At 40.7% G+C, this 18,390-nt stretch overlaps 1 protein-coding gene across 1 annotated transcript in view; it reads right to left on the bottom strand.

The window, feature by feature from the left end:
• Positions 1-18,390, bottom strand: part of BANK1 (B cell scaffold protein with ankyrin repeats 1) — a 277,328-nt gene that overhangs the window by 56,088 nt on the left and 202,850 nt on the right. Inside the window, exons 9-10 of the mRNA XM_074950677.1 lie at positions 7,406-7,502; positions 5,606-5,935 (exon numbers count right to left, since the gene is read on the bottom strand). Coding sequence (XP_074806778.1) covers positions 5,606-5,935; positions 7,406-7,502 — 427 coding nt within the window. The remainder of the gene's footprint in view (positions 1-5,605; positions 5,936-7,405; positions 7,503-18,390) is intronic.

The following is an 18,390-nucleotide window of genomic DNA, read 5'->3' as shown; positions in this document are numbered from 1 at the left end:
GGATCCAGGAGCCGCAAAACCTGGATTCTGATTCAGCAGCCAATCATGGATCTGGGAGCCACAAAACCCTGAGTGGATCCACAACAGGGCATAGATCTGTAGCTACCCCCCCCCCAAAAGCTGCATATAGATCTCTGGCTTGTATTATTTTGTTCTGCAAATGGTATAAATACAAGTTAAATTCTTTCCCAATGGGGATAATGTTCTTGTTTAGGGTTCTGAGCCAAAGGCTAAGAAGCCTGGTCTTTCCATCTTCTGCAGACTGCTAGAATGCCCGTATATCATGGCACCTCATTTACATTCAAGAAGGCAAGGATCAAATTTTGCATATTCAGAGAACTTTGTCACTATTTATATGGGGCCAAAATGTATCTATAAGTTTCCCAAAGCCTTGGGAAGACGGTGCTGACACAAGAGGAATCAGTCTGTCATGGTCCAAAGGTTGTCCATGTCATGACACACTGACAATATCCTGTAAAATCTGAACAAACCTTATGGGATTAAGATAAAGTTTATTGAATTAAGATAAACCTTACTGAGTTAGGGTTAATACCTTTGGGATGCATTGTATTAAAATGCAATTGTGTATGTATTATTCTGGCATTGTAAGTACCTTCTCTTGTAGGGAGGTGGGATGCTACTGTACTTCCTCTGTTATCAACCCTTTGAAACCCCTCCCCTGGACAGAGATGCATATACTAATTCAGACTGGATTCTCCAGGGACCAATAGACAAAGAAAGGGTTTTTGGATGAATAGCCTGATTTCATACTGTCTCAGGACCTGCTTCCTGATCCAGCAAACAGACAGGTCCATGGAGGGCCCCAATCCTTAGTTGGAAGGACTGGACCACGGAGGTCACAGAGGACATTGTGCTTGTTCTGAGCTGAAGCTGTGATAAACTGGTGACCACAAGGAACCCTGGGAGGGAGGGGAGGGTCTGAAGGACTGGTCTTGCCAAAATCCATGTTAGGAGTAGGGTTAACTCTGGTAAGCTTATTAGCATACATGTAGGTTCTTTTATTGTTTTCTCTGTAATGCTTTTTACCTTAAGAATAAAGTAGACTTATACAGGAAGTGCTGTGTGGCAATGACACCTGTTAACCATCTCTAAAGAGAAAGTCAGCAGGTGCCCCCGGGCAACCTGTCAGTGCTGGGAAATGCACTGTGAAGGCAGGGAACTGTGCAGTTTGGAAACAGCCCAATCAGAAGGGAGAGAGATGGGGGTCTCCACCCAGAAAGGCAACAGATGGGGAGCTGGAAGCCCGAGGGCGGGTGCCCTTGCTGCACAACTGACAGGAGAAAGGCCATGTGCACTGCATGCCCTCAAGCTTTCTTCATCACACCATGCTGCATGACAGATACTGCAGCTACATATGTTGTTTTTAGCAAAAAAAATTCCTTCAATTAAAACTTATCTTGGGGGAGGGAGCAGATTGATCTATTCACTCTTGACCTGGCATCCACAGCTGATGCTTATTCTGGCCATTCTGCAGTCCTTGTTTACCTAGAACTCCTCAGCCCACTTTCCTGGGGGTTGTGCTGCTTGTTAACTCCCACAAGTGGGAATATGCAGAGACCACTCAACAATGAAATGAAGGTAACTTACCTGTAACTGGAGTTCTGCAAGAGGAGTCTCTGCATGTTCACACTCCCTGCCCATCTTCCCTGCTTCTTTGGCGTCTCAGGGCAAGAATTCCCAAATTAGTGGAAGGAGCTGAGGGGTGGTTGGGGACACTCTCCACTTTTACACCATTAGAACCCTCCAGGATCAGAGGAAAAGGGAGGAGTGAGGGGCCACAATGGATACTCCTGTTCAGAAGGTTCCAGAAGTTTGTGGTGCAGGCACCTTGATCCCACAAATGGGAATATGCAGAGGCTCCCTCAAAGAAGTAAGCTTCATTTCTTTCTTCTTTGCGCATGTGTCATTGTGAATCCCACTGTATGTGACTGGCAAGCAGTATCTTCTTCTGGATAGTGGGTACCCTGGCACTGGAACTAAGGGTGCTGGGGGTGCTGCCGTACTCCCTGGCTTGAAGTGCTTTCCATTATATCCTGGGGTTTACAGTTTGGTTCAGTGGCTCTCAGCACCCCCATTATACAAATTGTTCCAGTGCCCCTAAGTGGGTATGAAGTGTTTGATCTGTGCTAATCAAATAAAATTAAATAAAAAATGAAGTACTGCTCTTCGGAACTTGGCATCTGCCCTGGCTGCATGTCAAATGCATAATGTTTAAAGAAGGTCAGTGGGTTTGTCCATGTAGCTGCCTTACAGATCTGTGAGACTGACACATTTCTGACAAATGCGGACTTGCTCGCTTGAGCTCTGGTGAAGTGAGTCTTGACATTCACATATGCGGCTCACCAACCAGCTAGTAACAAGTGGAAATGCACTGTGTAATCCACTTGGAGAGTCCCCGTGGAGAGATCACCTCGCCTTTCAATACACAAAGAAACAGTGAGAGCGCTGCAAGGGCTCACTCCTCTTTAGGTATTAATATAGAGCTCTGGAAATGTCCAGAGTGAGAATGGCAAATCCTCTTATGGCTTGCATTTCATGAGGAATTCCCTAAGCTTGAAGACGGGATGCCTTCCTCACTAATGCCACAATGGCTGTCGATCTAGCTACATCCATTGTGGATTGCAGGGACATATTTGCCACCAATTGTCCATCTTTTCCAATGTCTTTAAGCTCCTCTCAAGCCTTGTGAGGGAGCTTGTTGATAAATAGCATTGCTCTGTCCCATGTAAGAAACTCTCATTTGTCTAGGAGAGTCTGGCAATTAGCAACCACTCACTGATGTGATATAGAGATAGCAGATCCAATCATTTGGGATTTTATGCATATTCTTGACCAAATGCAATTTTTCTTGGATGACTGAGACTACTAGAGATTGGGATTAGGGTAAGAATAAAAATACTTGAACCTGGAAAGTGGCACCTGGTATCTTTTCTTGATAAATTTTGTTGTTAGTGATACAGTGGCTAGCAGTTGCCACGGAGTTCATGCTGGATCTAGCAATGCCACATTTATGGGGAAGGTGAAGATAGGAAAATGAATAGCTTGTGAGATTTTTCAGATATGACTGAAGTCTGGATCTCCAGTGTGTCTGTGATCCATACCAGGAGCTCTTGGAATACTTTGAAATCATTCAGCTTTGGTATCAATGCTGAGGTGACCACCTTGCTGGTTGATGATGAGGAAAGGTCTTTGAGGGGCAATGCCAGATGCTGATGGATTTGTGCCTACAGGTCCCGCTCCTCCTGGTACTCTGGGGGTCTGCAGCCTTGCCAGTTAGGCTGCCAGAGAGGGAGATCTTCTGTTTCTTGATGGAGAAGAGTGGCTCCTTCAGGCCTGTGAAGGAGGACCATTTATCCCAAGAAGGGCCATACTGGTATCCTGTATGAATACAGGTGGTTGGAAGGTTGCTGACAGGACCAATACCAGTCCTGATGCAGTGGCTGAGTTCTGAAGAACTCTTACGGTTTTTCAGACTCTTACAGTTCATGACCCTAAGGGGGAAACTGGTGAGGTGTGCCCCAGTGATGATGAGTATGTGTCCTCCATAGGCAGTGCCAGTGGGTATAGTGCCGCCACTGGGTAGGGGTGCAGGTGCTTCTGTCAGTACCAGTGCACATCTCAGGGAGGTTGACCATTCTGCAGTCCACAACTGTTCCCCCATAATACCAAGGTTGGAGTTGGTAGTGGGGTCCAGAACCAAGGAATTCTGCTGCACTCTAGTTTGCTCCTTTTCACTCATCTTCAGAGCTGGGAGAGTTTGAGGATTTATCCCTGATGCTTTCCTGTGTGTCTCTACATGAGAGGACACTGAGTTCTTCCTCAAGATCCTGCCTCAGCATTCTAGGTAGCTTCTTTCAGTGACCTGGTCTGATGTCTGAGGTTTTGCTGTCCATGGCCTCAACAGTTCTGGTCAGTGTTAATGTAGCCAGTGCTGTGGTCAGTGTTGGTGATGGTTCCTCACATGGTGCTGACTTCTCTGCTGAAGCCTTAGGTATCATCTGTCCCCTTGATGGAGCACAAGAGGGTGAAGTTTTGGCTACCATGGGAGTTTGAGCCCAGATCTTCTGACTCCAATGCCACTCTCATGGATTGTTGTAAAAGATGGAGTTTGAGTTTCGCATCTCACGATTTTTCGGTTCAAGCAGCAGAAGAAAGGCAAACTAGAATGTGGAATTTACCCTGGCAGAAAAGGCACGTGCTGTACCCATCTTTAAGTGGAATTAGTGCATCACTGGTTGGGCACAGCTGGAAGCCTACAGGTTTTGAACCCACCAAGTTAAGGTCCTTTACAGGGGAGTCGTGTGCATGTATGTGCATGTGCGTGCGTGTGTGTTTGTGTGTTTTCGTTCGTTCATACAGGAGGGGTTAGATTGAAGAATTTATATCCAGCCAAGAATTATTCAGTCCAAGATGTTGTAAGAGACTGAAGGCTGCTCTGAAGTGTTTCAGAAGTTTAGATGAAGATATAATAATAGAGTTGTCAGCAGATAGGACACTACTAGGTTCTGTCTCATTGCCATGGATGGTCAGAGGAAAATGAGAGACCGTCATGGGAGCATGAGGAGGCATAGGATTCATGCACTTCCCCAGTGGACACTGCTAGCAAAAAGAACCTGCTCTTGCGTGCCTGGGGAGCATGCACACCTACAGTGGGATCTACACTGACTCGTACTCAAAGAAGAACCAGAGATTATGGTCACAGTTCTCAGATTTTCATAATCTATTAAAGACAAACATTTGTGCAGCAAATTCAGAATGGACATATCTGGATACTTACAGATAGTGTCTGCAAAGGACAAGTTGATTTTTGTTATTAGCTCAACATCTATATTTGGCATTTAAGGATTTGCTCTTTCCCATTTTTTTTCCAATAGGAAAACTATCATGATCCTTCTAGAAGTGCCACCACAACATTTTTTATTTTTTTTGCCTTTCCATAGGGGGAATGCAAACTACAAAATTTAATTTTAGATTTTTGTTCCATGAGTCTGGTTTTAAAAAATCCATGTGACAGCCCTGTCACCGCATTAGGGTCATGATGTCAGCCCTTCATCAGGAATACCAAAACAGGAATACCAAGATCATTGTCCAATCTATAATTCAACAGATGGCCACATTTCTACCACAATACTGGCTAGAACTTATACTTAATACAATATTGGGTTACTTTTCCCTATTAGAATGCATAAAGTAAATTCTATTAATTTTACCTGTGACATTGCAAGCTTCGCAAACAAGCACCAATTTAAATGTAACTTAACTAACATCTTAATTCAGTATTGTGTCTAAAACCTTCCTTATAATTCTATGCACCATGTATTATTTTATGGATCTCTGAGATGCGTAGGAGGAAGAAAACTCAGCCTGGAACCAGTGCTTCACAGTCTACCATCACTACTCTATCTGTAGTACTGAGTGACTTACGCCTTGACTCAGCAACGCAATTAAGCACTTGTTTGTTTTGCTGAATCAGGGCCTTACTGACTAGCCAACCACCATTAGCCACGTCCATATAGAATCTCTACAGTGGCATTTAACAAGTATTACACATATGATGAAAAATTCTTTTTTGGTAAGACTATACCTTGTGAAAAGTAGTGAATATAATCTTGTTTTATAGTGGTAGATGGATCTCGAGGAGGTAGGGGTGGCTTGTCCAGGAAAAAAGAGTCTCTTCCACCCACTTCAGGATCGTCATCAGGTATGCTGGCATATAAATTGTCATTGTCGTCATCAAAGCTGCATGACTTTTCCTCTAAATTATTTTCTTCGTCTTTCTTTTCTTCCACTCCATTGACTTCTTCAGCTTCCTCTTCCTTTTCTTCCTCCTTGTCCTCTTCCTTCTTGCCTGATTCCTCCCAGGCTTTCTGTCTGACTCCACACTGGTCTCCTGTGCTCTGTCTGTCTGTTAATGCTAAAGAATGCATTGTTTAATTTAAAATTTGCCAACTGGAAGCATTTTGTGTTTCACCGATTTCCATAAAAGTACCAGCACTGCCAATAAAACTTTTATGAACTAATACAGTGGAACGCTGTTAAACGTATAACTTCAGTGAATGGCTTTTAAAATATTTACCAAATGAACAGTGGAAGCTTTCATTATATCTTGCTACCTCAGAACACAACATATTCATGTATACAATAACATTAGGGCTTTTCAGAGTTATTGGTGGGGTGGTTAGGCAATATGCACTATCCTTTCCCCACAATCTGTATTGCCTCATTTTCAAAGCAGCACAGCACACATGAGTTAGTAAAATATGCTAGAACTCATGCAGCTGTATCACTTATTTTTAATACACTATAGCTTGGCTGCTTATCATTTAACATTATTTAAAATGAAATAAATATTTCCCCTGGGATAAGTGGTTTGTAGTGAGCTTTATGGCCTTAGTGGCCTTTTGACCAAAAATAAGGATATAGTGGAGAAATACATAACAGTAAATTTTCAGCACTATGTACAGCATAAGGATTTAGCTAAAATAACAACTGGAAACCATGTAACTTATTCCCTCCATACCCTTTTAAAACTGTATCCATTTCTGGACATAAACATTATGAAGACCCTCCATTATTTCCAATATTAGAAGCATTTAACTTACATATGTTTCTATTCTTTTGCCAACCCTCTCAATTTTAACCCACAATTTATATGTTAATATTTTAAGCAAGCTGTTTCACTTAGGGTGCATTTGAGATAGAAGTTTTCCAATAAATTCTTTCTTTTCCATTTCTGGTATTTTCCAAAAAAATTCTAGAACCCCCCCAAAATACCTGACTACTTTGTACTGCCTCATGCCTGACAGAAAGATGAGTGCTTCTAAATATAATAATGCAAAAAAACCTGCAGCTCTTCCCTAACTGTCTTAGGTTCCCTTGCAAATCTCAGCCAACATTACTGAAACGTTAAGGGACAGGTCAATGTTTGTACAGATGTGAGAAGAGGAAGCTGAAAAGAGCCTCCCAATTGTGCTTCCATGCAGAATCTAATGACAAATGTAGGCACTGCCCTCCTCTAGCACAAGGGCTGCTCTCTGATAGAGTACAGGAGGGGTGGAGAGAAATGGGTCTGCCACTCTCCACATCAGCCCGCAGATCTGGGTGGCCACCAAGGGGAAAGCATGTTGCACCCCTTGAAAGAGTGTAGCAAAAGGTACGTTCCCCCATGGGCCAGTGTTTAAAGGCATGACTGAGCCCTTAGGTCACACAGCTAAATGCTAAAAAGTCAGGAAATCTGCAAGTTAAGGTTGAGCATTTAACCATAACTTTGTCCTCTTGTGTGTGTATACACTCCCCTATAGTCTCTAGATACCACCATTTCTCAGTTAATACAACACAGTATGAAGGACATGGTACCTGAAACCTTTCAGACAATACGACTTACAAGAGGTAATGTGAGGGCCTGAGCTCAGCATGGCAACATAAATTCCATCTTCCTCCTCCTCCTCCTGATCACTGTCTTCATTATCGGTTGTATTAATCTGGAAAGAAGATCAAGCAGAGCACATCTTTTGGTGATATTATCCATAAACACATCAGTGTAGTGTGAAAGAGAAGAGCTTTTGCCCTGGGGAAAAAAAGAGTCAAATCCTTTTCTTTCAGTTCTGGGTAAAATGCCCTCATTTCATATTTTGCAGAGGTGCATTTGCCCTCAGTACTAATGCCTACTGATAAATTCCTTAAAATCCTTCTAAGGCGAAAACAGAGACAGGATAGTAGTAGTGATATATGAATCTAACTCTGTTTACTCTGTATGTGTGTGCGTGCATGTGTGAGAATCAGTTTCCAATTGTGACGTATGCATGGTGGGTGGATGGAAGGTGTGGACAGTAACAGATGAAAAGAGGGTCTGTGCGGCACTGTGGAGTAGACCAGAATGGTCAGGGTGCAACAATCTTTGGAGGGCTAATTGAAAATAGTAGACCACTGAGTGCATGCTGCATGTGCACAGGAGACTAGAGGACCGGTCACACAACTGCAGGTATGTTAGCTGGGTCTGCCTTACTATCAAAGCAGAGCTATGTGCTTATTCTATCCTGCTTCTGAAAAAAACATTAAAGCTCTTGATTTTACAATGTCCAAATTAACCTCAGTTGGAAGAGTTTCAGGCCCACTGTTTGTAGTAACAATGTCCATAGTCTTTTCACCATATTTATATAAGCAGAAGGATATATTAACTTCTGCCAATCTCTGACCAGACAAAGCAGAGTAGGATTACAGTCAGTTTTGGTTGTCCTCCACAGAAGAAGCTTGTATTCCTTCAAGGCCTGATTTTCAGTAAGATGTGTATGGAAATATATGTCTCCATTGCACATACACAAATGTCTGATTAACATGCACACAGTGCTGTGTAGGCATCCATCTAGCAGACATTAGTGCACAAAGCAGGACTCTTTAGAGGTATCTAGAGTCTTGCATCTTAAGGAGCATCACAGTAGCTTGAACTCCCTGGGACCTGTATTACTAGCATGTGCCTAAAGGGCACAACAGAGTCCTCAGTAGTCATTGATTAGAGACTTGAATGCTGAAAAGGAATATTAATCCCCTGCATTTGATTTCTGCCTACACAACAAAGTACCTACCAACTTGAAAGCAGGAATTTAACAGTGTGCTCCATAAATCCTGCAGTTTGCAAGGAATCACTGCAAGCAGATATGCAATCAGCAGAGAGTCTTTGACTGAAGAGCTGGCCTTCTGCTCCTGGGTCTCTCTGCTTAACTTCCCTAGGATTATGGGGGTTCAGAGTGAAGGCATGGGGTGAACTTCACCCAGTGAGCAGATCAAGAGGCACCAATCTGGGCCATCATTTATCACCGCTGACAGATCTTTGTAAAGTATAGGGAAAAAGGGAAAATGAATATGAGAAATTTTGGGTTTCTCTGGGGGAACCAAGAGAGCATCTTTTCCCGCTGCAGCTGTGTATGGCAATCTCAAGAATGTTAGATCCAGTGCCCCGTGTTCCCTACCCCTCCAAACAGTAAACACAATTTAAGGAATATGTCCAGGTCATCTGTCCCCATGAACAAAGCACTGGCCCTGTATGCTATGTCCATCTAATGTGTTTAGCAGTTTAAGAGTCTTATGCTCTGGCAGAACTTCCCCATTGTTCAATTGGTTCCCCCTAGTTTGGGGACATAGGACATCACTGCACTGATGTCTGACAAAACATGTGTACGGAATCCCTGAAATGAGACTTTTTCAGAATACAAAGTAGCTATAATCTGGGTTAATATGCACAATTTGTGCTAACAGCAGCAATAAACTGCAAACAGGGGGCTCTGACAAGTTCCATGGCCCACTGACCCTGTGATGAGAAACATGAAGCCACGACTTAGAGACATGACTCCTGAGGATCTGTGCAATGTGGGCCTAGAAAGGAGTGGAGTTTTAAAAACACTGAGTTCCCCTTCTGTGATGTTGGAGGCCTGCAAAAGGGAAACACTTCCCAGTTGTTTACCCTTAGCCTTGCAACCAGTAAGCACCTATGGATACGTATTTAATAGAGAATGCCCAGAGGGAAGGCAGGGAATGGAGCTCTTGGAGTAGCTTTGCTAATTGCCTCTGGGAGATGGAGGGAGCAACCATTAACTCCCAGTACTTATTCATTATGGATCAATTTTTGATGAAGGAAATCCCACGAATCACAGAAAGCCTAAATGGGAGATATGATTAATGTAGACTTTTCTATATTTTCAAGAAACCCAAATTCCCTTCAAAGAGGACTGTAGCCATTATATAAGTCTTAGGAGCTCTTCTGACTGATGCAATGAAATTATTGTTTAAGTAAATACATCTTTTCACTTCTCTGGATTTTAGGGGGTGAGTAGCTTGACATAGTGCTGCTTTTCAGGAAAAGTTAACAAGTTTCCTGTAGTTGGGAGACATGGGAAAGCTGAGCAAATTGAGAAAAGTTTTACTTAGATCTGTTTTTCCTAGAAAATTCCCTTTGTAAACCTTGGGTGAAGTCATAGTTCCATTACAGTCAATGGCAAAACGCCCACTGACTTCAATGGGGCCAGGATTTCACTCCATTACTTTAAAGTCTTCGAGGCTGTCCTGATGAAATGGCTTGGCATTTAAGGGCTTTAGGTTCAAAACTGGATAGAATCCTCCAGTGACCTTGGGGAATACAAATATGAGACATATTCAGCCCATCTGAGGGTTTCTGCTTGGCATTACTTCTAAGGCAGAAAGCTCTACGGTCTCTCTTATCTCCTTTTACGTCAGAAAGGTATAGCTCTGTAGACTTTTTAGTGAAGGAGGGACCCTTTACCCTGGAATGGAGTTGAAATACAATTTTAGCCCTTCTGGCACACACTGTAGGACTTTTTGTGGGTCTTTCCCCTTTCCTCCATTTCAACCCAAAATTTTGTTTTGTTGGCAACGAGTTTGGCAATTAGAGGGAAAGAACTTCTGCTAGTGTCAACCGAGGGGCTGCCTCAAGAGGTCTGTGAAGATTTGAAACCCTTAGCTTGTAAATTAATAGGCAAGGTCTGCTTACCTGAGTCTGCACCCTACAGTAGTTGGATAGTCTTAGCTCAAGATGCAGCAGGCAGGTTAGAAATGAAAGGCCTCTAAGACACTGGATACTACCATGTGATTTCCTTCTTTTCTAAACCCTTGGCTTGCAGGGTTGGTTAGCCCAGCCATGGACTTGGAAATGTTGCCTTTTATTTTTTACCTCCTCAGTCCAACTTTCCCTAGGTCTGAATAGCTCAGGATAGAGAACTCATAAACCTCCATGTGACCACTGCCACCTGTCATTTCGGGGACCACTAATCTAGCAGTGGGCCTAGTCTGCCTCAGGACTGAGATCTGGGCACATTTGGCAAAGAAGAGAAGTGTCCCCATCTGCTGGGTTTCAGAGGGCAAATCTGGGCAAATAATGTTACTGAAATAACATTAGATGTGGTCTAAAACAAATAAAAGGTAGATAATATGCCTTATTCTTCTCTAACTTACCCCAGTGTAACTCAGTGGCATTCTCTGCTGTTTTATACTGGAGAGAAGAATGAAGTCCATTTGGAGTCTCAGAAGTAGGAAACATAGTTCTATTTTCACCATTGCTCCCTTAATGAAGAATCAGGCCTATTTCCTCACAATTTGATTTTACTTTCACTTCTGCTAAGGTTAAATGCCCCCTTTTAACATTATATGGTCGGGTATGGCTTTCTTTCAGTTATCCACTCTAACTGGCTAACTAAGCTTTATGTAGAGGTAGTCACAAAAAAAATTAAAAATCACATTGATAATTGAAATGTCAAAGCTGTTTCTATTTTGTAGCTCACGAAAGCTCATGCTCAAATAAATTGGTTAGTCTCTAAGGTGCCACAAGCACTCCTTTTCTTTTTGCAGGGTGTGAAACTGATTTTTTCATTTTTTCTAAATTTTTAATTTTTGTAGCAAAATTGTTATCAGGATCATTATCAAACAATTTACAGCCATTTTGATGAGTTTCAATAATGTCTTCAATAAAGATTTCAATTTAAAACATAGTAAAATTAATGAAAAATGAAACAAAAAAATGAACTTTTTTTTTTTTTGCAAACTTTTTCATTTTCAAGAAAAGGTATTTTTCCATAAAAAACAACAAAAACACTTTGGTCAAAAAATTCTGACCATCTCAATGGTTGAGAAAGCCTCTTCTGGCTAGATCCTGTACAGATGTGGAGTGTTCCACATCTGTGCACAGGCAAACAGCGATGAACTGAACAAACGAAGCACAAGGGAATCAGATCCTGCATTAATGAAAGCACTACTGGCTGCCACCACACTACACCTGCCTTGCAGCCTGTGAGGGCAGCCCATAACAAAGCACCTCATTTATATGCTGATGATCATGCCTAAGGCCTCTTCACATCACAAACACCTCACTTTTTTTTTAACCCTGTATAGAGACCAAGGAGAGGCACTGGAGCGCAACAAGTCTGTACTCCCTTTTGTGCATTGCACAAGGACTTGGAAGAATCAAACCTTTCAAGTTTAAGTTAGGCCTTGGACAATGCATTGATTGAACACACAGGGTTAATTCAATTGTTTCTTATCTGTTGGGCTTGATTATCCTGTTCCTTGATTAATCATTATAAAAATGGCATTTACAAACAAGGTTGAAAAGTCAATTATTTTCCAGTCTCTCCATAGAGTAATTAAACTTCTTCTGATGGTAGCTTCCAGAATCCCATGTGCTTCTGGCTCAGTTTATTGTACTTGATCAAACTGGCATTTTTTAAAAAAATGTAACATTCAATGGCTTTCAAACCTCAGCTATTCTTTCTACATATAATTATGGAATTCTTCATGCTACATAATAGCCTCCAAATTTCCCTGAAATGTGGCAATTATGAAAATGTACCATGGAACGAATGCTGAAGTCATCATTAGACCTAGGCAAAATATTTTGAAACTTTTTTTGCTGAAAAATGCAGCGTTGGGTTGACTGAAGCATTTCTCAAACTCATGTTGACTTCGGTGAATTGTTTCAGTCAAAATGAAAAAAAGAAAAAAAAGGGAAATATTGAAATGAGTGCTATTCAAAAATTTTGTACAAATGGAATGGGATTCTGGGAATACAACAGGCATCCCCACTGCTTCCTCCTTCTCAGTTTTGTGCATCTATCCTTTCATTTCCTTTGCTTTTATAAAGATGAAATATGCCTCAAAATAGAAGTCAGTCTGGAGTCAAACAAAACACGTTGTTTGATCTGAAACAAATCTTTTCCAACTTTTTTAATTAATCAAAAATTCAGAAAAATGTTGTTTTCGGTTTGACCTGAACTCCAATTTTTTTTCCATAACAGGCAGCAAACCAAAACATCGGTTATTTGCCCATCTCTAGTTGTCATTCAGTTTTTACACAATTCTTATGTAAAATTCTCATTGACTCTTTCAGTGAGAGGTTTACTTTAGTAAGGAGTGAATAAAAACTGAGTTATAACATAAGAAATTGACTCCATAATATGACATTAAGCTAACTTTAGCAATATACTGGAAAATTTAAGATATGCTACATATGGAATAATATGGAGCCATTTATTCATGCTGTGGGCTTTCAAAAATCACATATTGTCAGGGAAAAATTAATAAAAATAATGTAATATTAGCCACCAATAAACCTCACAAAAGGTAATTCATCTTGTTTTTTTTGTGGACATGAGGAGCTGTCATAAATATAAACGGAAGGGTAACCACCTTTGTGTATACAGTGCTATAAAATCCCTCCTGGCCAGAGGAAAAATCCTTTCACCTGTAAAGGGTTAAGAAGCTAAGGTAACCTCGCTGGCACCTGACCCAAAATGACCAACGAGGGGACAAGATACTTTCAAATCTGAAGGGGCGGGGGGCGAGACTTTTGTCTGTCTGTGTGTGACCTTTGCCGGGAACAGATCAAGGATGCAAGCTCTCCAACTCCTGTAAAGTTAGTAAGTAATCTAGCTAGGAAATGTGTTAGGTTTTCTTTGTTTTGGCTTGTAAATTCGCTGTGCTGGAGGGAATGTATATTCCTGTTTTTGTGTCTTTTTGTAACTTAAGGTTTTGCCTAGAGGGATTCTCTATGTTTTGAATCTGACTGCCTGTTAGATTATCTTCCATTCTAATCTTACAGAGTGTTTCTTTTATCTTTGTTTTGTTCTTCTAATAAAGTTCTGTTTTTTAAGAATCTGGGTTTTTAGGGATCTAAAAGATCCAAGGCTGGTTTGTGCTCATCTTGTTTATTCTCAAGCCTCCCCAGGAAAGGGGGTGTAGGACTTGGGGGGATATTTTGGGGGAAGAAGTCTCCAAGTGGTCTCTTCCTGGATTCTTTGTTAAATTGCTTGGTGGTGGCAGCGTACCAGGTTTTTAACCTAAGCTGCTTCCCAAGACAAGAAAGAAATCTGTGCCTTGGGGAAGTTTTAACCTAAGCCGGTAAGAATAAGCTTAGGGGGTCTTTCATGCGGGTCCCCACATCTGTACCCTAGAGTTCAGAGTGGGGAAGGAACCTTGACAGGAGCCCACAAAGGAAGAGGTCATAATGACAGGCTGCTTGCAATAAGTTTATATTTGAAGTCAGTACATACTGCTTGGGTGCCAAATAAGATCTTGTTTGAATTACAAGGGTGGATTCTAGAAACGGTTGTGAATGAAAACTGTGGCTGTGACCCACCTCCACACACAATTTTATGGTGTTGACATCCAGAGCTGAATTTGGGTACAAACTGTACAAATGACCCTTATCTTTACAGTGGGTCAAACCAAAACTCCAGATGCACACCTTGAAACTCAAACCTTGAAGTGGCTCTGAATTTCACATCTTGATCATATGCCTTAACAACAAAATATATTTAAGTGAAATCAGGCATTGGTTTATGATCAGACATTCAGGGGCAGAGTCTGCTTTCACATCAACATAAACCAACAGTAACTCCAGTAAAGTCAATGGACTTATCCCACTGTAAAACTGATATAAGTAGGAGCAAAATCAGAGATGCAATCTTTGTGAATATGCTGATAGTCAGAATATCCTTATGGGCCTTTCTACAACTGCACATATTTTACATAATGAGACTGACTTTCTGCTTTTATATATTGGTATATATCTGGTGTAATTCCATGGAAGTCAATGGACTGGATCCTCAGCAGGTGTAAACTGTCTTAGTGCCACCACAGTCAATGGAGCTATCCTGATTTACACCAGTTGAGAATCTGGCCTGTTAGTTACACTGCTGTAAATATGACATAAATGAGAGGAGAATCAAGCTACAAGAAGTTCAGGTAATTGAGAAGAGCATGAAGATACTTGCTCATAAGTATAAAAGACTGGAATATGGATGAGGAAGCAGATTCTGAAATGAAGGACTGTACAGAATAATGATGGACCAGCTACATTAAAGTTTGGATGTTCTTTGGGAAATTGACAGGTTTGTATCTTTTAGTCTGAAAATTTGTTATTTTAGTATTTTTGGCACATGCAAAAAACAAACAGCATGTAACAATTTAGTTCTATTCAGTATTTTACTGCAATATGGTACTATAGGCTTCTCATGAATATACATTCTCTGTAATAATCCGATGGTATGACAAGTGTCTTTTTCTACTGACTAGCCTAACATTTATCATTCTTGTTTATATTAATTTCTCGCATAGTATAAATTTCAAAAGTTAACAGAAAAAGAAGATAGTAAAGTTTGGGGAAAAAAGCGCATGCAAACTGCCCATAAACAAAAATCGCACTCTCTTCTTTTCAGTAATTCACATACATGGTTCTGCTTGAAGTGCAATTAAATGTAAAACCTTGAATGGAATCCAAATATTATATGATTTTATCTCTTTTGCAAGCCTGTTTCCAAGCTGCCAATTTGGAGTTGGCTCAGAGGTGGACAGGTTTTTGATCTACATTACTGGTAGGCCATGTTTTCCTTGTCCCCAAGCCAGAGATACTTTGAATATGTATACAACAGTATCAAATGAAAGAAGTCAAGCATGGTAATGAAGCACTAGGATTGTCACTGTGTCACAGTTGTTGGACATTTCATTTGTTTAATGGCAAAGAAGCAGCTGGCTTCTGTAATCTCATCCAAGCTGTAAACAGAGGACCCTGTATGCAAAACCAGCAATTTCCCACTAAGATTACCCCACATTATTATTAGAAAATAAGCATTATCTGCTAGAACAAACAGACAGGCACTTCTTGTTCATATTGTCTTTAACTACTTTTCTCACAAAAATATGGGGTCAAATTCTGCCTTCACTTATACCCATACCAGCCTAGCTGATCCATATAAATAGGCTGAGATTAAAAGAAATCTTTTCCATAAAAACAGAGACTTTGATTAAGCAGTAGAGATGAAAATCCAGTTTAACCCACAGCTTTCCATTTGAAATAAAGTAACAGTCTTGCAGGCTGAATTCAGAACTCACATATTTTCCCTTCTATGTTTACAATTTTACAGTACAGTCCTGGATGCAACAAACACACTGCACCTAAACTGAAAAGAGAAGCTTGAAGCTATCATCATCCTTGGGTCATCATGTAAACACAGAACAATATGGATAAGGTAAAGGAGCAGCATGGAAGAACCTCAGGTGTGAAAGGCAACGTATAAAGTATTTTAAACACATCTTTCCCATTCAGACCAGGGATAGTCTGGTCTATTTGACTAGTATTATTCCAGTAACTTACTCCTTTCCCCTCCAAAGTCACTTATCATTTCCATGGGATGAAAACAACCAAAATAGAAAAAAGAGACAGTATGCAACATAAGCACATACAGTAAGCGTGCTTAAAATATCAGTTCCAGACTAGATATATTACTGGCTCCAGCAGTATTCCCTCTACTTAAAATAGAGACTACAGCTAAAACTGGTCTCTCTCTAGAACTAGAATTAATCACCCACTCTCACTTTGAATGTTGGGCATACCTTTTTTTGCTTTTTGTTTACTTGGACTGCTCCATTTGTTTTGTATAAAAGTATGGACATTTCCAGGAAACAGATCTCATTGAAACAAAACTGAAACTCTGCAATAATCCACAGAATCAAATTCTGTGTGCTGTTTCACTGTTATTTCATTGAGGTTCCATATGACAGCATATTGACATAAATGCCAATAACGGCTGTTTGAAACGATTGTGCTGTGAATGGACATTCTGTTTGTCACTGGCTCCTTCAGGAGTTTGGCTCAAATTAGTTTGGTTTTCATTCTGAGCACACAGATTCCCAAGTTTACACCCCCTCATCTCTATAGATTTATTTCTGCTACAGAAAGTAATGGAAGGCACAAACAGTGCTTATTTCCAAACTCCAGTTGTAATGAACTTTTCACAGCAGACCATTTTTCTGGGCTGTTCTTCTGTTTTAAGATATTACAATGTGTTCCTTGGAAGAAGGGAACACAGTAGAGTTCCCTTAAATCCTAATATAAATTTATGCAGTTATAGTGTGCCTGTCACCATACTATCTAGGCACAAATGCAAACTTTAGCTCAAAAGGAAGAAAACTTTTCAGTAGGCTTTCCTCAAAATTTGTGTTTACCAAAGGGGACTATATAAGCTTTTTCAGGCTCTTGGGCGGATACCAAAATAGTACGTACATGACGACAAATCTATGATCAGTGTTACAAATGAGATACTACTAGGTTAACAGATGACAGAGTCATACTCCTTATCATACTAACCTTTTGTACTCCTTTGAGCACCTTCAGCACTATCACTGCTTATGTCACTTCCATGTTTGTCCTTGGGGATTCAACAATGGGTGTGCCAGGCATCATTGTTTTGGTGTGAGAACCAGGGGGCTGCAGGTCTGGTAGCCTTGGCTGATATATAAAAAGAGGGCCAAATTCTGTTCTAACATCAGGACCATCAAGGGAATGCCTCTAGATTTACACCCGAGTGAGTGAGAACAGAATTTTGCTTCAATATGCTTTTGTAACAAGGGTTATTCTTTTGCAATCAGAACAATAGTACTAAAGTTTGCATAGCTGGCAGATGAGGTCCTAAGCTATGCATAGCAGACATTTTCTTTACCTCTTTAACTGGTAGCTATTCAACTGAGGCAATACCATTTCTGTGACAAATCAGTAAATAAAACTGGTAGAACTGATTAAGTGCACAGCACAGTGTACTGTAGTAGCTATGGAAAAAGCTGTCAGTAGCAAAAAACCAAACCAAACCAAACCAATAAACCTTGATGTTACTGAAAAAATCCTGTTTGTAGCCAAAGAAATCTGGCAGCTGAATTAGGACACAGATGTTCTTTCTTATACAGGGAATCCTCTATTTCTCTAGGGAGAGCTGGTATTTTAAACATGCTCTGTTGTAACAATTTTACAAAAATGGTTGAGGTCTATGCTGTGTTTTTTGCCACTCCTTCCCTATGCCAAACCTGTAGAAGAAAGCATAAATCTCATCCATTTGGGGTTGTGGTTCTGGGATGTAGAGATTATATACTTAAACTGAGGTCTCTAGGTCACATCATGGCCTTCTGCATCAGTAGATGGCAGACAGAGTGTACCTTCTGTAAAGGTTTGTGTATGTTTTTGATTGTTGTGAAAGTTGTTTCAGAGTTTCTGACTCACTCTTCCAGCCTTGGGGTAAATGTTTATCAGGGTCTGTGGATATCTTTTGCATAAAACCTAACTAAACTCAGCCACATTACACTGAGTGTCATTCACTCTCATTGTCCCTTCTACACCAATGACGTCAAAGATATGTTTCAGTGTGTTCGAATAGATTATTTCACTTCTTTCATTCACTTTCTGTCTCATACCGGAATTTAGAACTGGCTGGAGTTTACCACGTGAATGGCATAAATCCTCAAACAACTCTACTCAAATAAGATAAATATAATACCTTTCTTTTTATGTCTGTCTAACAAGGATTGTGGTCTTTCACGTCT

This window comes from Natator depressus, chromosome 4 (genome assembly GCF_965152275.1).
Source record: "Natator depressus isolate rNatDep1 chromosome 4, rNatDep2.hap1, whole genome shotgun sequence".
NCBI lineage: Eukaryota > Metazoa > Chordata > Testudines > Cheloniidae > Natator > Natator depressus.
This window is presented reverse-complemented; position numbering and strand designations above follow the sequence as displayed.